The following is a 17,295-nucleotide window of genomic DNA, read 5'->3' on the forward strand; positions in this document are numbered from 1 at the left end:
CATGCCATAATTAGGAAGCTGTGCACTAACCTTAATATAAGGTTAATGCTCCTATTCTCAATACCTCATGGTTATCATCATCTGAGATTCACTGTAATTGTTATTTCAAGTCTACTATTTAATTTAATTTATTCTTAAAAAACAAATTTAAAACATTATTATTATTTTAAGCAGTTAACATGGGAATTTTACATTTCTACATCTTACATGCATTTTTTTTTTGGGGGGGGGGAGCTGTTTCACATTCTTTTTTGCAGTCCTGCTTTTGTTTCATAGAAGAAAAACAAACCCGATTAAAGATGCTTCTTTATAAGGTCACACATTTTTCAAATGCAATTTAAAATGCTATTAATGTCCAGAACATAACATGCTCATATTTATCAGATTCAATAATAAAAACAAAAACAAATAAAAGCAAGCATCTTGCAGTTTATTCACTCCTACCAGATCATAGCAGATGCTTTACTTATTGATTCATATCAGTTTCATAGTAAATCTGCCTGTCTCCATATAGTTGCTCGTCCCTCCATTACTACTCGACATGGCGCTTCGTGGCACATATGCAATCGTGGCTGTGTGTTTTATTTGCCCTTTGCTCTTACTCCATAAGAACATGAAAATGAAACATACACTCACAGAGCTGAAAAATGAGAGAAACCCAATGGTTGCCGCTATCAGTAGCGTCTTTACGTCAAATGGGAGTTTTGAATTTCCGTTCACACCTGGAACAGCAGATGGAAAGGCAGACCAACCTTTCAGACGAAAGGGTTTCTTAGAAGATGATGGAAAGGCTCGGACGTGAAGGCTGACGCGCAGGCTATCGTTTCCTGCTGCATTTGATGCCACGCAGAGATATATGCCACTATCTTGAGGTTGAGCATAGCGAACCTCCAGCGAGCCATTGGAGAGAGCTCGTACTCTGCCTATGGGCAATAGAGGTCTTAGCTGTGGGTTTAACCATCTGACAGATGGCAGAGGGTCACCTTCTGCACTGCAGGAAAACACTACCGTGTGTCCCTGGTCTAGTCTCGCTACCTGAGCTTTGCGGTTCAGAATTCGAGGTGGCCGACAGGTGAGTAAATCCGGCAGCTCAGCCTCGGGGAAATCCAGAAAATTCCAGCCCTGCAGCTGGACTGAGGTAATACAAGTTGGTGGATTTCCACCGAAGTCCACGTACAGTCGCCTTTGCACCACCCAAACCAAACGGCAGTCACATGCCAGTGGGTTGTTATCAAGTCCTAGAGTTTTTAGGGTGTCCACTGAATAAAAAGCTCCAATTTCAAGTGTGGTGAGATGGTTTCTGGACACATTCAGCAATCTGAAATGTGCTAAACCCCTGAATGCTCCAATTTCGATCCGCAGCAGTGATCCCCCAACAAGATGTAACTCTTGGAGCCGAAGCAAATCTCCAATAAGGTTTGCATGAATGTAGGTGATGGGGTTAAAAGAAAGGTCAAGGTATATGAGATATACAAGGTGATGCAAGGGGATGTAGGGGAAGGCACTTAGGTTGCCATGTTTAATGGTTAGGGATGTAAGATTTAAGCCAAAGAGACTGTTTCCTGACAGACTCTCCAGCCAGGGGCAATGAGAAATGACAAGTTCCTTTAGGTGGACTAGGTGGCTGAAAGAGTAGTTTGGCAGGGCAGTGAGGCCCAGTCGGTGAAAATGAAGGCTTCTCAGCACGCTAAGCTGTGTGAGCGCCTCTGTTGGCATAGCAGTGAGGTTGCAGCCATCAAGGTGCAGCTCCTGCAGACTGGTTAGTCCTGTAAAAGCTTGATGAGAGATGTAAACCACATCATTATCTGCAGCTTTCATGAACCGCAGGGCCGCTAATTCCCTAAAAGTGAAGTCAAGGAAAACAAGAATCTGATTGCTGCTTATGTCCAGTAACTGGAGGTTTGTTAAGCTAGCAAACGCTCCCACTGGAATAATCTTCAGGTGATTGTGAGAAAGGCGCAGAGTTCTCAGACTCTGCAAGCCAAGGAAGGCTTCCACTTCAATTATTACCAAAAGATTGTTGCTTAAATCCAAGTCCAACAGCTTTGTCAGTGCGTGGAACTGCTGACGCGCCAAAGTCTTGATTGCATTGTGGGTTAGGTTTAGCAGTTTGGCTTCTTGTGGGAGACCGTCGGGCACTCTGGTAAGTTGGCTAAGAGAACAATTCAATTCCAGCACTGTAGCATTACAGCGGCAGGATGATGGACACAGCCAGTGTGTTTCAGATGTCAATGCAACCCCTGCTGCCAACAGGTAGAGAGCTCCCCAGCACAGCCTTTGGTGGACGCTACTCCCCTCAAACATCTGGTAGCCTGTGTGCATGAGTGAGAGAGAAAAAAAAGCCATGAAAGGAGTCATGGGAAACATGAAGACATATCTTTTTGCATACATTTTTTCCCTAAAATTCTTTTTTTTTTTTTCAATCCCCACAGGAATACCTGGGAATAAGAACTAGGTGTCACCTTGTCAGATGAATAGTGGCAGAGAGCCCTTGACAGGGTTAATCTGACTTTATTTTATGCCAGTCTGACTTTAATTTAGTTTATAGGATACATTTTTCCAAAGTTAAACTTAAAAATAAAATGTTTAACACAAGTGAGGCATGTGACAGATGTTCATTTGGTCCTCTGACAGTTCATTTTGATCCTCTTTCTTGGATTTGCTCTCTAAAATTATAAACACGTCTGTGGGTTGTAGCCCGTTGAGCTCTATTTTTGGTCTGCCTGACGAATTTACACATTTCACCAACAGAGAAAGTATTATTGCTTTTGCATCTCTTGTAGCCCAAAGACATGCCTTATTTCAGTGGAAGGACACAAAGCCAAACAATTCCCTGATTCCGGGCTAAAAGACCTAATGTTGTTCCTATGCAAAACAAGTGTAGTGTCAGGGGTACTCTAACAGTTTTTCTAAAACTTGGGATTCAGTTCTTTCCCTGCTCAACTCCATTCCAGCTCCCTCTCTAGAAGATTAACTGAATGGCTCTAATTAGGATAAACAGTAAATGTCACTGCTGTATTCAGTCACGATGCTGATAGAAGCCATTTATCCTCAGTGATGTGGTGATATGGTTGCCAAGCACTTGGCATGATACATGCAGTTTCATTTCTTTTTATTTATTAATTTGCTTGTCTAAGCACCTTAGATTCCCCTATAATTAGGAAAAAAACACAATTAATGCAGTTTGTGGTCTTTGAAAGAAAAAAGAAATGTCTCTCTGCTGCATGAGCATCATCAATTCAAAATATATGCATTCGAATTGATAACCCAATAAAGATAGATGTGGAAAAGAAATGTTTTAAAATTTTAAATGCAAGCCACAATGTCATTACACGAAGACCTTTAATGTATAATGAAAAATAAACTTTTTTCTCATGACAAACAGGAAGTATAAGGAGACAGCTAATGATAGATATTGTTGTACCTCGAAACCACAGTTGTTATTTTGTTATTCTTACACACAAGATTAAAAAAAAAATTACTTTACAGGATCTCAGGGGTTCTATAATAGGGGCCTTTCTTTGCGGACCTACAAATATTGAAAAATTAGCTTTTGACAGATTATAACTAATAATTTCTGCTTATATCAATATCCTAGTGCTATAGAGGTAATAGTGCCATTCATAGTTTTTCTCTTTAATCCTCACTGATGTGACATTTAGGCTGAATTCACATCTGAAGTACTCGCAGAAGGACCGGATTACCAACATCATTCAGCTGAAAACTTGACACCTGAGCAGGTCACTGAAGGAGACTGTGAGTTGACGGTTCAGAAAAGCATCTGAGCAGACGTTTGAGCTTATTATTTTGTTACAGCTCTCAAAGATCGAGAACAAACCTTCACACTCTTGTTTATATAAACTACTTGCAGGTAGAAATGTGGAGTATTTAATTAAAATACACACACACACACACACACACATTTCCATGCAATTTAAGCAAGCAACAACAAAATAAAGATATTCTAAATAAATATTTTGGCTTCTTGATGAACCAGAATTACAGTTCATTCAGCAGAACCTGTGTCCTCTATCTAAGTGTGCAGCTTCATCGCTCTCCTTTATCTGTTAGCTGACCTGAATTGCCCCTTCCAGTTTGCCCGTGCAGAGCACAGTGCACCTCTCCTCCAAGAGGCTGCAGTCCTGTGGATAATTTCATTTCAGCTTCAAAGCTCTAGCCGGAATAAATTAGATACAAAAAACAAGAGCAGATTGCATGCTCACTGTTTTGTTTGATTTGTGCAGAAAGAGGGAGAAAGAGTAAACCTGCACCACATGAGGCATCACATACGGGAGTTATCTGTGGTGCCTCGGTTACATCCTTCTCTGGGCAAATTGTAATGTGAAAGGAGTGCATATTGCCTGGCCAGTAGTACAGTTCACATTTTAGATTTTGTTTATTCTTCTGGCTTGATTTGAAATACTTTCTTTTGATATAATTGATGGAAGGTATTTAACTTTTATTATTTGCAAAATATAGCTAAGAAGGAGCCATGAAAGCTGATTAGAACACACCAGTACATGACAGGAGACGTTATAATCAAATTCAGAACCACTGAATTACGGCTCATGAAGCTTTTTAGCTGGTGCTTTCTCTTGTTGTTGCTTTTATTTTACATGATTTCCTATAAAATGTCTTGCTAACACAAAGTCTCATTAACCTTTTCCAAAATGCAGTAAACAGTCCACTTTGCCAATCAGACATTACATAATTAAAGACAGTAATAAACATAGTGCCAGTACTTTGGAGAACAAAGGTCATGCCCTTTTTATTCCTAGAACTATGATCACATAACAGAGAAATACATGATTGGAGGGACGCTTATTACAGATACTAACATTTTTTTTCCAATCTCAAATCATCATAAGCTCATTTTATTTATTTGAATTTAACTTTTGTTACATCTGCCAGTAGGTGGCAGAAAAAGCAAAAGCATTTTGGTGCCTAGAGAAAATGCTTCCCACAGGTACACTGCAAAGATGGACCCTTACTGTTAAAAAAAAGATGCCAAGGTGCTGTCAGTAAACACATAATGACTCTGTGGTTGAACATGTGAACATGTAAACAGACTTATTTCTGTTAAATTTGGTTATCACGTATGTAAAAATGACTAATGCGTCAGCTCATCTGAAAATGTGTGACTTACTGAAATGTGCTGTTTAGATTCCCAAGAGCATGAGAGAGAAAGAGAGAAAAAAATAACACCTTCAAGTGTGAAACCACCCTCTGTTTTGGCAGCTCCGCTTACATGTCGCTGTACAGAGCATGGAGCATGTAAGAGGAGACATGGGGTGAGAAAGAGTAATGTCCATTACATTTATGACAGTTCTCGCACAAGTGGCCGCAAATATGAAAGTACTCATACTTGCTGAAGCAAAAAAGGTTCATTTGCATGTATTTTCACATTGCCGTTGGTTTTGATCCTGCTTTTATACTCATGATGTTTACATTCTTATAATTTCCATGATGACTTTCCACATGACACATCTACATAAACATGCCACTGTGGAGAGCATCTACTTTACAGGTAATTTATATCAACACAGGTATCTGCGTGTATCCTGGGAGCAGAGTCGGACTGCCTGTAGTGACGGCAGCTCCCAGCGGCGTTGAATCATGGAGGAGTACTACTCCTGAACTCCTCTGGGAGAGCACATGCTAGAGAGGAAAAACAGTTTACAGAGGTGCAGTATTTTGCTGTGCCTCGAGAGCTTTGAAAACTCAGGAAGGCACAGAATTACAGCGGTTTGTAAAGAAATCAAAGGAAAATCAAGCATCCCAACTCACCTTCTTTTCAGGCTGACGGGCTTGTCATTGTAATAGCTCCATTTTTACATGCAATGACTTTTTTCATGCTCTTGCTTGTTTTTCTTTCTTTCTTTTTTGTCTCTGGGTAAATTGTTATACCAATAGAAGAAAACAGAACTCAAAAAGCAAAGTATATGTGCCGCTTTCTCAGCTCCTCCTTGCAACATTGCTGATCAAAAAATGCACCACAACAAGAAAGCAGCATGCTCGCACTCCTCAAACCAAAACTCCGAAGCAAGCGTGATGCTGTAGCTCAGTCTCCCTGATGCTCGGCTGTCCTCATGGCAACAACAACCTGGCTGTAGAAGCGCGGGCGCTTGGTGCATGCTGGGGGATTATATGCACCAGCTCCTGGACTCCATCCAGCACAGTGCACTGGATGACAGGAGGCAAGCACAGGTCAGCCAAATGCAGAGATTTATGAGTAACACCAGATGGGGATGAATTTCAGCACTGACACTTAGAAATAAAGGAATATCTTTTCAGCTCTTTGCCCCGTCTGAGCCTTTTTTGATTAAGACATTAACTGGCCTGGGAATTCCTCTGTGGTTGTAAACTGTGGCAGCTCCCCTTTAAAACTTTAAAACTTATATATAATTCCTGGAAAAGGAGTGACATTAGGAAAGGTGGGATTTCTCTATCAGTTGATTGGTCAAACTTTTTTAAAAGGTCCACAAATGTTTTGATGGGATGGTGTTATGAACATACTGCCTGTCCCACATCAGACTCACAGTTTTACTGTTCCACTCACAACTGTTCCCTATATCACACCAGCAGGTAAAAAACTGAAATCTAAAGATAACTGAACTTACCCGTTCACATGAATGGGTAGGTGTGTCCATACTTTTGACTGGTACTGTATATTAAGCAGTCATGTTGCAATTTAATTTAAGTTGACTCATAAACTCTGCTAATCGGTCAAAACTATGTGCGGGCACTCTCAGCGCTTTTGTTTCTGACATTGACGAAGTGGTTCTACTTTAAGCATGTAAAAACAGGTTAAATGCCTTTATTAGACCAAGTATTAAGGCTGATCAGCACTTGTATAGTTAGATTTCATAGATTTCTCATAGATTTCACTGAGTCTCACGTATTGCCACATTTTTATGTTGTCATGAATGATGAGACTATAGTTTATGTAAATATACAAATCCTTTGTGTTGTTTAGTGATCCAATATCTGTTCGAATAGATACTAGGCTGTTATGCATTGTTAAGGTTGTCTAGACACAAACAGGATAAGTGGAAGAGGATGGATGGATGGATGGATGGATGGATGGATGGATGGATGGATGGATGGATGGATGGATGGATGGATGGATGGATGGATGGATGGATGGATGGATGAAATCAGCATTATTATCTGGTCTCAACAATAAGAGGTAGGCTGTAACATGTTTCCTGATTTAAACTTGCTGAAGAGGCAAGATGTTTTGACTGTTTCTTTCTCCGTTCTGTAACTGAATAAATCTCCTTTAATCGACTGTAAACTGGGAAAACATAACAGGTGTAAATGATTTTCTGTATTTTGAGTTTTAGTTGCTAACTACACCCACACTGCCCCCACTCTTAATTGTATTTTGCAAAGAACTTGCTGAAATTTGAAAGCGCTCCCTCTGGATTCAATGAAAGCCAGCAAAATGAAAACACAAAACAAATCAGGTGTTTGAGTCGGGAGTCCAATACCCTCCCCGCTCCACTGCAAGATTATGAGATGTAATGGCACAAAACATGCACAATCACCACAGAAGAAGAGCTTGTGCTGAGTCAGGAACTTACCATCTGCTACCTAAGGAACCTGCATTCATCAGCAAATCTCCGTCCAACGGGCATCCAGGAAGAGGACAGATCAGAGATCGAGACCAAAAAATAGCAAAGGCCACCTCAGATCTCAACATTGCATAATGTCCTTCTGTCCGATTCTCATCATATAGTTTCATCATTGCAGCTCTCCACTGTAGAGACCGCTGTGACGTCTTTGAGTTTTTACATTATTGTAGAGAAAGCTGGCCGGAAATGAGAACAGACACAGAGAATGGCTTGGTCACCAGCTGGTCACGGTATATGCCACAGTAGCCTCACCACTAATCCCTCTTCTCTTGGTTTGCCGTCCATTCTGACAACACACACATCTGTTCTTTACATTCTGATCTGTTTGTCTTCTTAAGAGGATTTTGTGGCACGCTATTTATTTACCAACAATTGTATAATCATCAACAGCATCAGCTTACATCTGCTAATCACACTATAATCAGTCAACGCAATAAATAAATAAACTAACATAATGAAAACTTTCGTCCATTTTTCCCTTTATTTTTTATTTATTTATTTATACAATGTTGGTGTCATATAGACCCTATTTGCATAAAAAAAATGCACTTAAATACCTCTTAGGTGATCAGCTCACAATTGGGCATCACTTTTAGATCAAATCTCAACAATCTAAATGTGCAGCAACAGAATATCTGTGTGAGACACCTAACCATTAGAGACAGCCTGAAAAGATCATTTGCCCAACTAAAAAGAAAGTATGCAGGATTGTCATTCCAGTGTCAGTAATTAGTTTGGCAGTATATCTCTACTCTGGGACCTTCACATGGACATCCAAAAGGCAGGGAAGAGCAGCAACAGGCCGAGCACACAGAAAAAGCATAAATAGCCTGAAATGGAGGAGCTGAAGCAAGGGTGGCTTGCAAAGTGGCTTGCAGAGGCAGCAGAAGCTACATGCAGGCTTAAATGGCTCAAATAACATGCCCCATGTGAGATTTGAGAACAGGCTGTGCAGAAGGGAATCAGCTTAGCCATCAGCTAAAGTGGACTGATTCCATTTCCTTTCAGAGTTTACTATGCTGAATTTTATTTACATATGACTTTGTCAGTGCACTCGCTAAGTAAACACAACAAGCATGAAAGAGAACAGAGAAAGCGTGTCTTCTTCTTGTGGTCTTTTGTAATAGTCTTCTTACAATTAGTCTTTTTTTTTCCAACTGTTGAAGCTGTTATTAACTGTTAATTTAGCTGCTGTTTGTCTTTGGGTCTCAGTAGGGACGAACCCAAAGGCTGATTTTGGATGAACGTGTCTTTCCTGCAGCATCCCAGAGTGGAGAAGCTGCTCCTCTGCATTGAAAGGACCAGCTGACATGGTTTTGGTTTTGGTTTTCTACAAATCCACAGCATGTTTGAAAGTGAAGAGCACTAATGACTGCAGCTTTTATCACAGACTCATGTAATTCGATTTAAATTAGGATCATAAGCAGCAAATCTGGATTTGCTTTTGGTTTTGGCAGAATAATAAATTAAGCTCATGCGCCCTCTTCACATTTCACCTACAGCTTACAGTATGTCAAAATATGATTCAAAATCATGATAAATTAGAAAGAAAAAAAAATCACCCTGCCTCCACAAAATGTTTCAACATCTTTCATTTCTTTCAGTTATTCTGAGCGCTTTCATTTCACACATATTTCCCCCCCAGAAGCAGTTTCATTTAAGTGTATTATCATCATTTGACATTTACCATGTGCATCTCTCATACATGGAAGGATATTGTGTGCAGCTGGTTGTAAATTAGATTCACATGACAAGCCAGTGAGCAGCAAAGCTTGCATCAGGAAATAAAACTTCCTCTTTTAAGCGTGAAGGTCTAGCGTGCTGAAACCGGCTCAGCTTTCGGTCTCAGGCAAGACCATTCTGCAACAAGGTGAGCGCAAACCTCTGAGTTTAGATTGTTTGTCTGATTGAATTAAGTGCTTCGTCAATTTGTGGAAATATGTGGATTAATCATAGGGGATGAAAAAGATTTGCTGAGAAAGAAGCTTGGAGATTACGGTAAACGATTACAGTTGAACTTCTCTGTTTTGCGGTGAAGTAATCTTTCAGAAGTCTGCGCTGTCGATTTGTATCGCGTTTCTAATTTTTAGTCAACGCTGGGTTTTTTTTTTACAGGCAACACTTGCAGACTGTGTTAATTTAACATGCAGTGCTGTGGTTTTGGACTTGTTTGTTTGAGGAGTGCACCAAACAGTGATGAAAACCGAGAGCTTTTTTATTGTGGATTTCTAAAAGTGCATCATATTCTGTTTGAGTTTTACACATTTTCTAACTGTTTAGGTCAGACTTTGATTCTCTTGTTTACAACACTAAGTTCTGTAACCCTGAGCTGCAGCTCATGAATATTTTCTTAAAGAAACTGAGGTCTTCTCAGAACTCTGAGCTTTCACATCTTTCAGTTTAAACAAAAATACTTTTACCATCAGGGTGTGTTATTTTTAGGCAATGACACGTTTAAATTTTACTATAATTTTAGGCAAACAGCAACTTGAGGTGCTTTAGATGCTTGGTTATAATTTCCTGGAACTTATAGCTTTTTTTTTTCTATATTTCAGCTCTTCGTGTAGGTTATACGATTCAGGGAAATTCCTGAAAAAAATCATATACTACTGAGTCCAATACCAAGTTTACTGTAACACAAATACAAAGACATGCACCAAATCATAGCAAATTAGACAATGAATCGTGAAAATTAACTAATTCAGGGATAGTTGAATTACACGAGAGTCACGTCTGCTCCAATAACATGACTCCTTTTTCCCTTCCTTTTCAGGATGCACACTTTGTGTGCCATGTTGCTTCTGGCCTTCATGGTCTTCGTATACTCGTCGCCTGCTGTGAACAAATTGTGGGAAGAGTGGAAAATCAAACACGGCAAAGTTTATGATAATCAGGTAGGTGCTTAAATGAACATTTTCTCTTTGCTGTCACATATACAGGCACCGTTTAGATGAGACAGTCAGCATTTGTGTTTCAGACCGAGCTCGACTTCAGGAGAGCAGTATGGGAGAAGAATATGCACTTGGTGTTAAGACACAACCAGGAGGCCTCAGAGGGGAAACACAGCTTCACGCTGGGGCTGAACCACCTGGCTGACATGGTAGGATCCTACTGCAGCTTAGCAGCCTTCTGCTGAGAAAACGGGATGTCTAAACTTTCTATATCTAGATCCCAATCAAGACAGATTATTTTGTTATTCTGTTCATGGATGGAATAGTATTAAATTATCTAAAGTTATCTGTAGTCAGTGACCAATCACCCCCCCCCCAGAGAAAGACACAGCAGCAATAATGAAAAGAGAAACAAACAATTGTACAATCAGGGCAGTCAATGTGTTATTAACATTAATTCCACTTAAAGTGGAAGTTAGACTTATTACAAAACAGAGGCTTGTACTTTTCTGGCAGTAACTTCTGACTTCAACCATAGCTGGTTTCACACCGTTAACCACAAAACAGCATTCATGCACTTTATTATCATTTGTCATGAAAACTTTTTGTTGTTTTTTTTTCATCCAAATGAAAACTGCCCAGCTTCATTCATCTTATTCTGTCTGCTCTGCAGTGACTCTATCCCTGCAGTGTCTACACTCCCTTTGCAGCATATGCAGACCACTTGTAGCGGGGTTGTAGTAGTGGTTAAACCACTACTACAAACATATGCTGTAAAGTCAGGACCGGTCAGAATAATAATAGTAATTTGTCTAGTTATTATTATGATTTTCCCAGTGCGCAGTTGCCTGCACAGGAAAGTCTTTGGGTTATATTTTGATTGCAGTATGCTGAGGGTCACATTTTGAGCATGTTTGAATATTAAGATTTTTAAATGTGTTTTAGTCCCCTACAATCTATATTATGACTATGACCTTGGCAGCCACAATTATGTAGCTATTGAGTTGTATAAAGTCGAAAATCCCTGCACAGACAGGATTGGAGACTCTCCCTCGCGCTCTCTCTCTCTCTCTCTCTCACTCTCTCTCTCTCTCTCTCTCTCTCTCTCTCTCTCGCGCTCTCTCTCTCTCATGTATTAATAAGTGTGTAAAAACTATTACACACATCACTATAGAATTTTACTGATGATACCAAAAATATTGATGACCAAAAAAACAAAAATCATCCAAATTAAACACACTACAAATTATAGCACCAGACTGGAGGGTATCTGAGAGACCTCTGGTGGATACAAACATTTTAGCACCATGTAAACAAAGAATCTCAAGAGCATTCATGCACATTGATCTTTTGCTTGTGCAAGATGGACGTGAATGACCACCACTGTTAATCTGCAGATAAAGCTGCATCCCGCAGGCTTAATTTAAACCCTAACCTATAGAGCGGCTCTAATCTCCCTTCATACAATCAGATTATTTTAATCCAGTATGGGCTCGGCCAGCCTGGACAATCAAGACACTTATTGTTATGTACATGAAAAGCATTACATAATGATGGAAATCTATAGAATAACAGTAAAGCTGCGGTACAGGGCTGTACTGTACTGTGACTGTTTTGTTCTGTGCCATTCTGGTTAATTTATGACTTTTATGGACATAATAAAATACTTTATGTGCAAAGATGAACTAGTAACTAATCTTCCATTTTATGTGGATTTAAATAAAAAAGACATAAATAAAAAGGATTTCATCAAATATTTTGTATGTTTAAAAAACCAGCAACACAAAGTGCAAAAACCTTAAGACCAATATGTTGGTGTTCCGGTGTTGTTTTCTTGTTCATGCATGGATGAGATTTTAAATAAATGCTTAGGGAACTGAAAAAAAAAAAAAAAAAAGGAAGAGCATTTTTATTTTTGATTAAAACTACAGGAAGCCTGAGTGGTAAAGCCTGGATGGGCGTGTCGTGTTGGATCTCTGCAGGAAGCTGGCAGAAATGTTTGGGACACACACAAGCTTTTGGCCCGCTGTCAGAGGACAGAGTGTTACAGTTGTCTGGGTGAATAATGTGATGCAGCTGAAATGCACTCGCATGCAAGAGAAAAATGATTTTTAAAGTTGCAATAATCAATAATCGTGTCCACTAAAGTATGCAGCAAATGAGCAGCAAGGTGCTTGACCTCATGCCTTTTGTATTTTGTGTTCATTTTAGAAGAGCTGATGGTGTGACAGTAAAGGAATGTAAAAACACTCCCAGTGCCTCCATTAGAGATTTGTTAATGCCAAGTATAAAATTCATGTTTAACAGTGGAGCTGTTTCAATGCTTCAGTTTGCTTTTCAGTTGATGATGGGCTCTAAACACACTGACATACTGAAATCTAGTTCATTGTGTCCTTATTGTCATGCCCCCGAGTTTGTTACCCACCGTTTTGAGTTTTTGGACTTTGTGGTTTTGTTTATTTGATTATTTTCCATGATTCCTGTGTTGTTTAAAGTTAAATTTTCTTTGTGTATCTCTAGTGTTGATTTTGTTCCTGTTTCTCTTTGCCTTTTGAGTCTAGTTCTCCCTCTGTGTTCCCTTCCTCTTGTGTCTAGTCTTATGTGCTAAGTTCATCCATGTTTCTGTGTAGTTTAGTTTCTCCCAGCATGCCTGCCTTCTGGTGTTCTGTCAAGTCCAGAGTAATGTTCCCACCTCAGGTTATTTCCTGTTTTATTTTGCCAGTCTTTTGCACTGGCAGCATAATTGCATGGTGGTTAGCACTGTTGCCTCACATGGAGTTTGAATCCACCTTGGTGGGGAACCTTTCTGTGTGGAGTTTGCATGTTTATGCGGGTTTCCTCCCACAGCTCAAAGACATGCACCTAGTGGGGTTACGTTCACTGGCATTTCTACATTGCCCATTGGTGAGAGTGAGTGGCTGTCTGTCCCTCTGTGTTAGCCCAGTGACCTGTCCAGGGTGTACCCTGCATCTTGCTCTATGACAGCTGGGATAAGCTCCAGCCTCCCTGCAACTATGACAAAGGATGGGTGGAAGAAGATAGATGGACAGACCTTTGTTCCATGTACATTGGGTTCAGTTTTGCTTCCCCTTGTCTTGTTAGTGTGATTCACTTCACCTGTTCTCCCCTGCTGTTTCCACCATCCCTGATTACCTCATGTCTGTATATATTGTCTCTGTCCTCCTCGGTTCTTTGTCATGTCCTCATCTTTGGCTTCCCTCAGGCTGTGTGCGTGTGCGTGCTCGCTCCCTAGCTCTGTAGGTTCCCATGGTGTTTCCTGATTAATGTATTTCTGGCCAGCCCAGCATTGTGTATATTTACTATTTCTCACTATGAATAAAAGTTAAGTTTAAGTCTGCTTCTTGTCCTCCATTTGGGTCCTACTCTGCCTGCCACACAGCCATTCCATGACACTTGCAGTGCTGTATTTACACGTTCAGTGTCAAGTGAGCCTAAATCTGAGGAGAATACTGTTGTGCAGAGATAATATCTAATCATGAAGCAATGCAGTGTTTTCATTGTATTTACTGCTGCCATTTCTTTCCTCCCAAGACAGCTGAGGAGTTCAACGAGAAGCTGAATTGCTTGAAGTTGGAGAACACTTTTAATTTCATAAATGGCACTTTTAAAAAAGTGAGTGGCTCATCAGTACCTCAGAGTGTGGACTGGAGGAAAGCTGGCCTGGTGGGTCCTGTCAGAAACCAGGTAAGATCACCTATTGTAAGGAAATGAAAATCATGAGCACAATCCTGTGAAAACAGTGGTGGTAAACTTTGTGATGTCTTCCTTTTCTAAGGGGTTATGTGGGTCATGCTGGGCCTTCAGTTCTTTGGGAGCTCTTGAGGGTCAGTTGAAGAAGCACACGGGGGTCCTTGTTCCACTGAGTCCACAGAACTTGGTGGACTGCAGCACCAAGGATGGAAACCTCGGCTGCAGAGGAGGCTACATCACCAAAGCTTACAGCTACATCATTCGCAACAGAGGCGTCGACTCGGAGAGCGTTTACCCCTACGAACACAAGGTCATCTTCGGCACACATGAAGGAAACTGTAGCAAAGTGGGAGGGGGTTAAAAAAAGAGGCTGACAGTAGTGCTATTGTGTTTCATTATGTATTGTTTATGGTGGGGAGCATTTATAAGAGGATTTTTAATGTTGTAAAAGAGTTAAAACAGCATAATTTTCTAAAATCTTTTGTAGTTCTTTGATAATGTACATAAAGGCTGTAGAATATAACTTAATATTTACATTTAATGCAGATAAATGTCTCATTTCTCTTTGCAGAATGGGAAATGTCGCTATTCCATCCAGGGAAATGCTGGCTACTGCTCCAATTTCCACATCCTTCCCAGCGGGGATGAGAAGATTCTGCAGAGCGCGGTGGCATCAGTGGGACCGATTGCTGTGGCTGTGAATGCCATGCTGGAGTCTTTCCATTTGTACAAAGGAGGTGAGGAGGCTTAGTTTCGAAACTTGGGAATTTCATGCATGGACTCTGAATTAGCAGCTTTGAGCTTATTTGTTTTTTAGCAGCAACTCAGAAAACTGTATTTGTAGTGAAATATATCATGTAAACAACACTTATGGGTAAACTAGATGACATATGTTAATCACAATTATACAAATATGACTGAGAGATGCTGATTGTTTTTTTGTTTTGTTTTTTAAATACAGTGCTAAACATAGCATCACTTTCTTTGGTTTAAACATGTATTTCTTTTTACACAAGCTCTTCCAGCTCCTGTAGCTTACTCTGTTGAAAAATTGTCACCTCCAAAGGTGTGGATGCAGGGATATGTCCCTCTCAAATGTATTTATTCGGCAAAATAAAAATATGAAAAATAAACAGTTATTTAGAGCGAAAAGAAACGCTGTAACATTTCTCTGCAAGTCATCTCTTCTTTCAGTAATGGGTCTTTTGTGGTGGTTTCAGGACTCAGGCAGAAAGGAAATAACAAAACGCAAAGCTTTTATTTAGGTTTCCAGAGAACAAAGTCCAAAGCAATAACATTCAAATCAAGACATGGATGGAAAATAGAACAGAAGGCATGCAGAGAAGAATACACTGAGGCAGCACAGACACCCTGAGAAAGGGGAGAGGAAACAATTTCTAAACATAGAAGGCTGATTGGGGAAATGGAAACAGCAGGGGAACAAGATACAGGTGCTGACAATCAGACAGACACTCAAATGCAATAAAACACAAATTAAAACTCTTTACTGACTAGGAATTAAGTGAAACAGAAACTAAGTGCAGAGGGTCAGTTTAACCATAGATTAAAAAGAGAGAAAGGAATCCAAAACTAAATACTAAACAGCAACTACAACCCAAGCGCAGTACTCGAGGTTACTAGACTGAAAATAAAATCAAAACAGGCAAAAAAAGTCACAGGAGGCCCCTCAATGTTACACTAACAACCTGACGGTGTCTCGACTCTGACTCTCAGCAGCAGGCATTTGTCTTAGTTATGTCACAGCCAACAGAGCTGGACTCACACTGGACTGGTCACTTGTAATTTATTCTTTATTCGAGTGTCTCTGCCCACAGTTACAGCTAAACTAGCAGCATTCTACACTACTGTACTACTTTTTTTTTTCTTCCTTTCTTTCTTTCAATCTAAGAAATTGACTTGCATTCACCTGCAACTGGTTGAGCTCAGGTGGAGCCCCCTTGGGAAGATCATTTCTCTCCTTCTGTCATTGCACATTTTGCACATTACCACTTCTGTAGTTTTAGGTTTGCCAGCCCTTAGCTGTGCATGTCAGTCATCAGCAGTTGTCAGTAATACTGCTGTCAAACTTTGAACTTTAATTTTCTCAGTTACTGGACTTGTGCATCTGTTTCTTTTAGGTTTATATGATGTCACCAGCTGCAACCCGAAGTTGATAAATCACGCTGTCCTGGTTGTGGGCTACGGCACAGATGCAGGACGAGACTACTGGATTGTGAAAAACAGGTAAACCTGCCTCTCTTTGCAAACTTGTAAAATATTTCTGACATCTTGAAGCCGAATGTGAATGTTTTTGTCATTTCAGCTGGGGAACTGCGTGGGGAGAAGGAGGCTACATTCGGCTTGCCCGGAACAAGAATAATCTTTGCGGCATTGCCAGCTTTCCAGTTTACCCTACACTGTGAAAAGATAGGCTACTAACTTAACTTAGGTTGCTTAAATTAATATTAGAGACCAGATGTCTGTCTCATTGTATTTTATTTAACATCAGAGCTGAAGATGCTACCCTGAAAGTCAAATCCACTGGAGGAAAAAAAAAAAAAAAATCACTGTACTTACTCTGGAAGCTTTACTCACTCATGTTTCGAATTTCAAACTGCATACTTATGACTGCATATTAAATTTCACTGATTTAATAAAAATCACAGCAATAATGGAAGAAATAAACAGATGAAATATCTTATTTACTGTTATGAGTTTAATTGGTGCTTAGTAACACTAAGGAGGGTTACATGGAAATGTTTAAATGTCAGCTGTTGCACTGCCATCTGAAGTTTTTTTTTCTGTTCAGTCAAATAGTATTGATCATCACAAGATGGGAGCTTTATAAATTTTTTAAATTTATAAAAACCTTGTATTTGAATATTTATGCACAACAGCCACTAATTTGTACATTTTCTAAACACAAATTCACACAAGAACAACAAAGATGTGAGCGGTTCAATTTTAATATCTTTGCTGTTTCACTCTCCCTGCTATCACTGCACTGAAAAGGCTCTACAGACCCACTGCTCAAAACTTCCAAAGTGTTGGAAAGT

General features: G+C 39.9%; 2 protein-coding genes across 4 annotated transcripts; one reads left to right on the forward strand and one right to left on the reverse strand.

The window, feature by feature from the left end:
• Nucleotides 1-370: 370 nt before the first annotated feature.
• LOC115788550 (leucine-rich repeat and immunoglobulin-like domain-containing nogo receptor-interacting protein 1) lies at nt 371-5,807 on the reverse strand. Of its 2 annotated transcripts, none has more exons than XM_030741615.1 (2): nt 5,788-5,807; nt 371-2,312 (listed from the first exon to the last, which is right to left on the reverse strand). In XM_030741615.1, the coding sequence occupies exon 2, from the start codon at nt 2,302-2,304 to the stop codon at nt 475-477; it is 1,830 nt and encodes a 609-aa protein (XP_030597475.1). In that variant the 5' UTR covers nt 2,305-2,312; nt 5,788-5,807; the 3' UTR covers nt 371-474. The 2 variants fall into 2 exon arrangements, with proteins under 2 accessions (XP_030597475.1, XP_030597476.1); XM_030741616.1 differs by lacking the exon at nt 5,788-5,807 and adding an exon at nt 5,147-5,228.
• A 3,582-nt stretch (nt 5,808-9,389) lies between these two features.
• Nucleotides 9,390-16,910, forward strand: ctss1 (cathepsin S, ortholog 1). Of its 2 annotated transcripts, none has more exons than XM_030740704.1 (8): nt 9,390-9,507; nt 10,411-10,531; nt 10,615-10,737; nt 14,081-14,233; nt 14,325-14,549; nt 14,811-14,976; nt 16,378-16,483; nt 16,563-16,910. In XM_030740704.1, exons 2-8 carry the CDS (start codon nt 10,412-10,414, stop codon nt 16,660-16,662), a joined length of 993 nt encoding a protein of 330 aa, XP_030596564.1. In that variant the 5' UTR covers nt 9,390-9,507; nt 10,411; the 3' UTR covers nt 16,663-16,910. The 2 variants fall into 2 exon arrangements, with proteins under 2 accessions (XP_030596564.1, XP_030596565.1); XM_030740705.1 differs by lacking the exon at nt 9,390-9,507 and adding an exon at nt 9,513-9,635.
• Nucleotides 16,911-17,295: the final 385 nt, after the last annotated feature.

This window comes from Archocentrus centrarchus, chromosome 11 (genome assembly GCF_007364275.1).
Source record: "Archocentrus centrarchus isolate MPI-CPG fArcCen1 chromosome 11, fArcCen1, whole genome shotgun sequence".
Lineage (NCBI taxonomy): Eukaryota > Metazoa > Chordata > Actinopteri > Cichliformes > Cichlidae > Archocentrus > Archocentrus centrarchus.

Excerpts from the sequence above, each read along its gene's own strand:
- LOC115788550 (XM_030741615.1), bottom strand. The coding sequence starts at position 2,304 with ATGTTTGAGGGGAGTAGCGTCCACCAAAGGCTGTGCTGGGGAGCTCTC.
- ctss1 (XM_030740704.1), top strand. The coding sequence starts at position 10,412 with ATGCACACTTTGTGTGCCATGTTGCTTCTGGCCTTCATGGTCTTCGTA. Across the intron at positions 10,738-14,080 it reads TGAACCACCTGGCTGACATG|ACAGCTGAGGAGTTCAACGA; the intron begins GTAGGATCCTAC and ends TTTCCTCCCAAG. Across the intron at positions 14,550-14,810 it reads TTTACCCCTACGAACACAAG|AATGGGAAATGTCGCTATTC; the intron begins GTCATCTTCGGC and ends TTCTCTTTGCAG.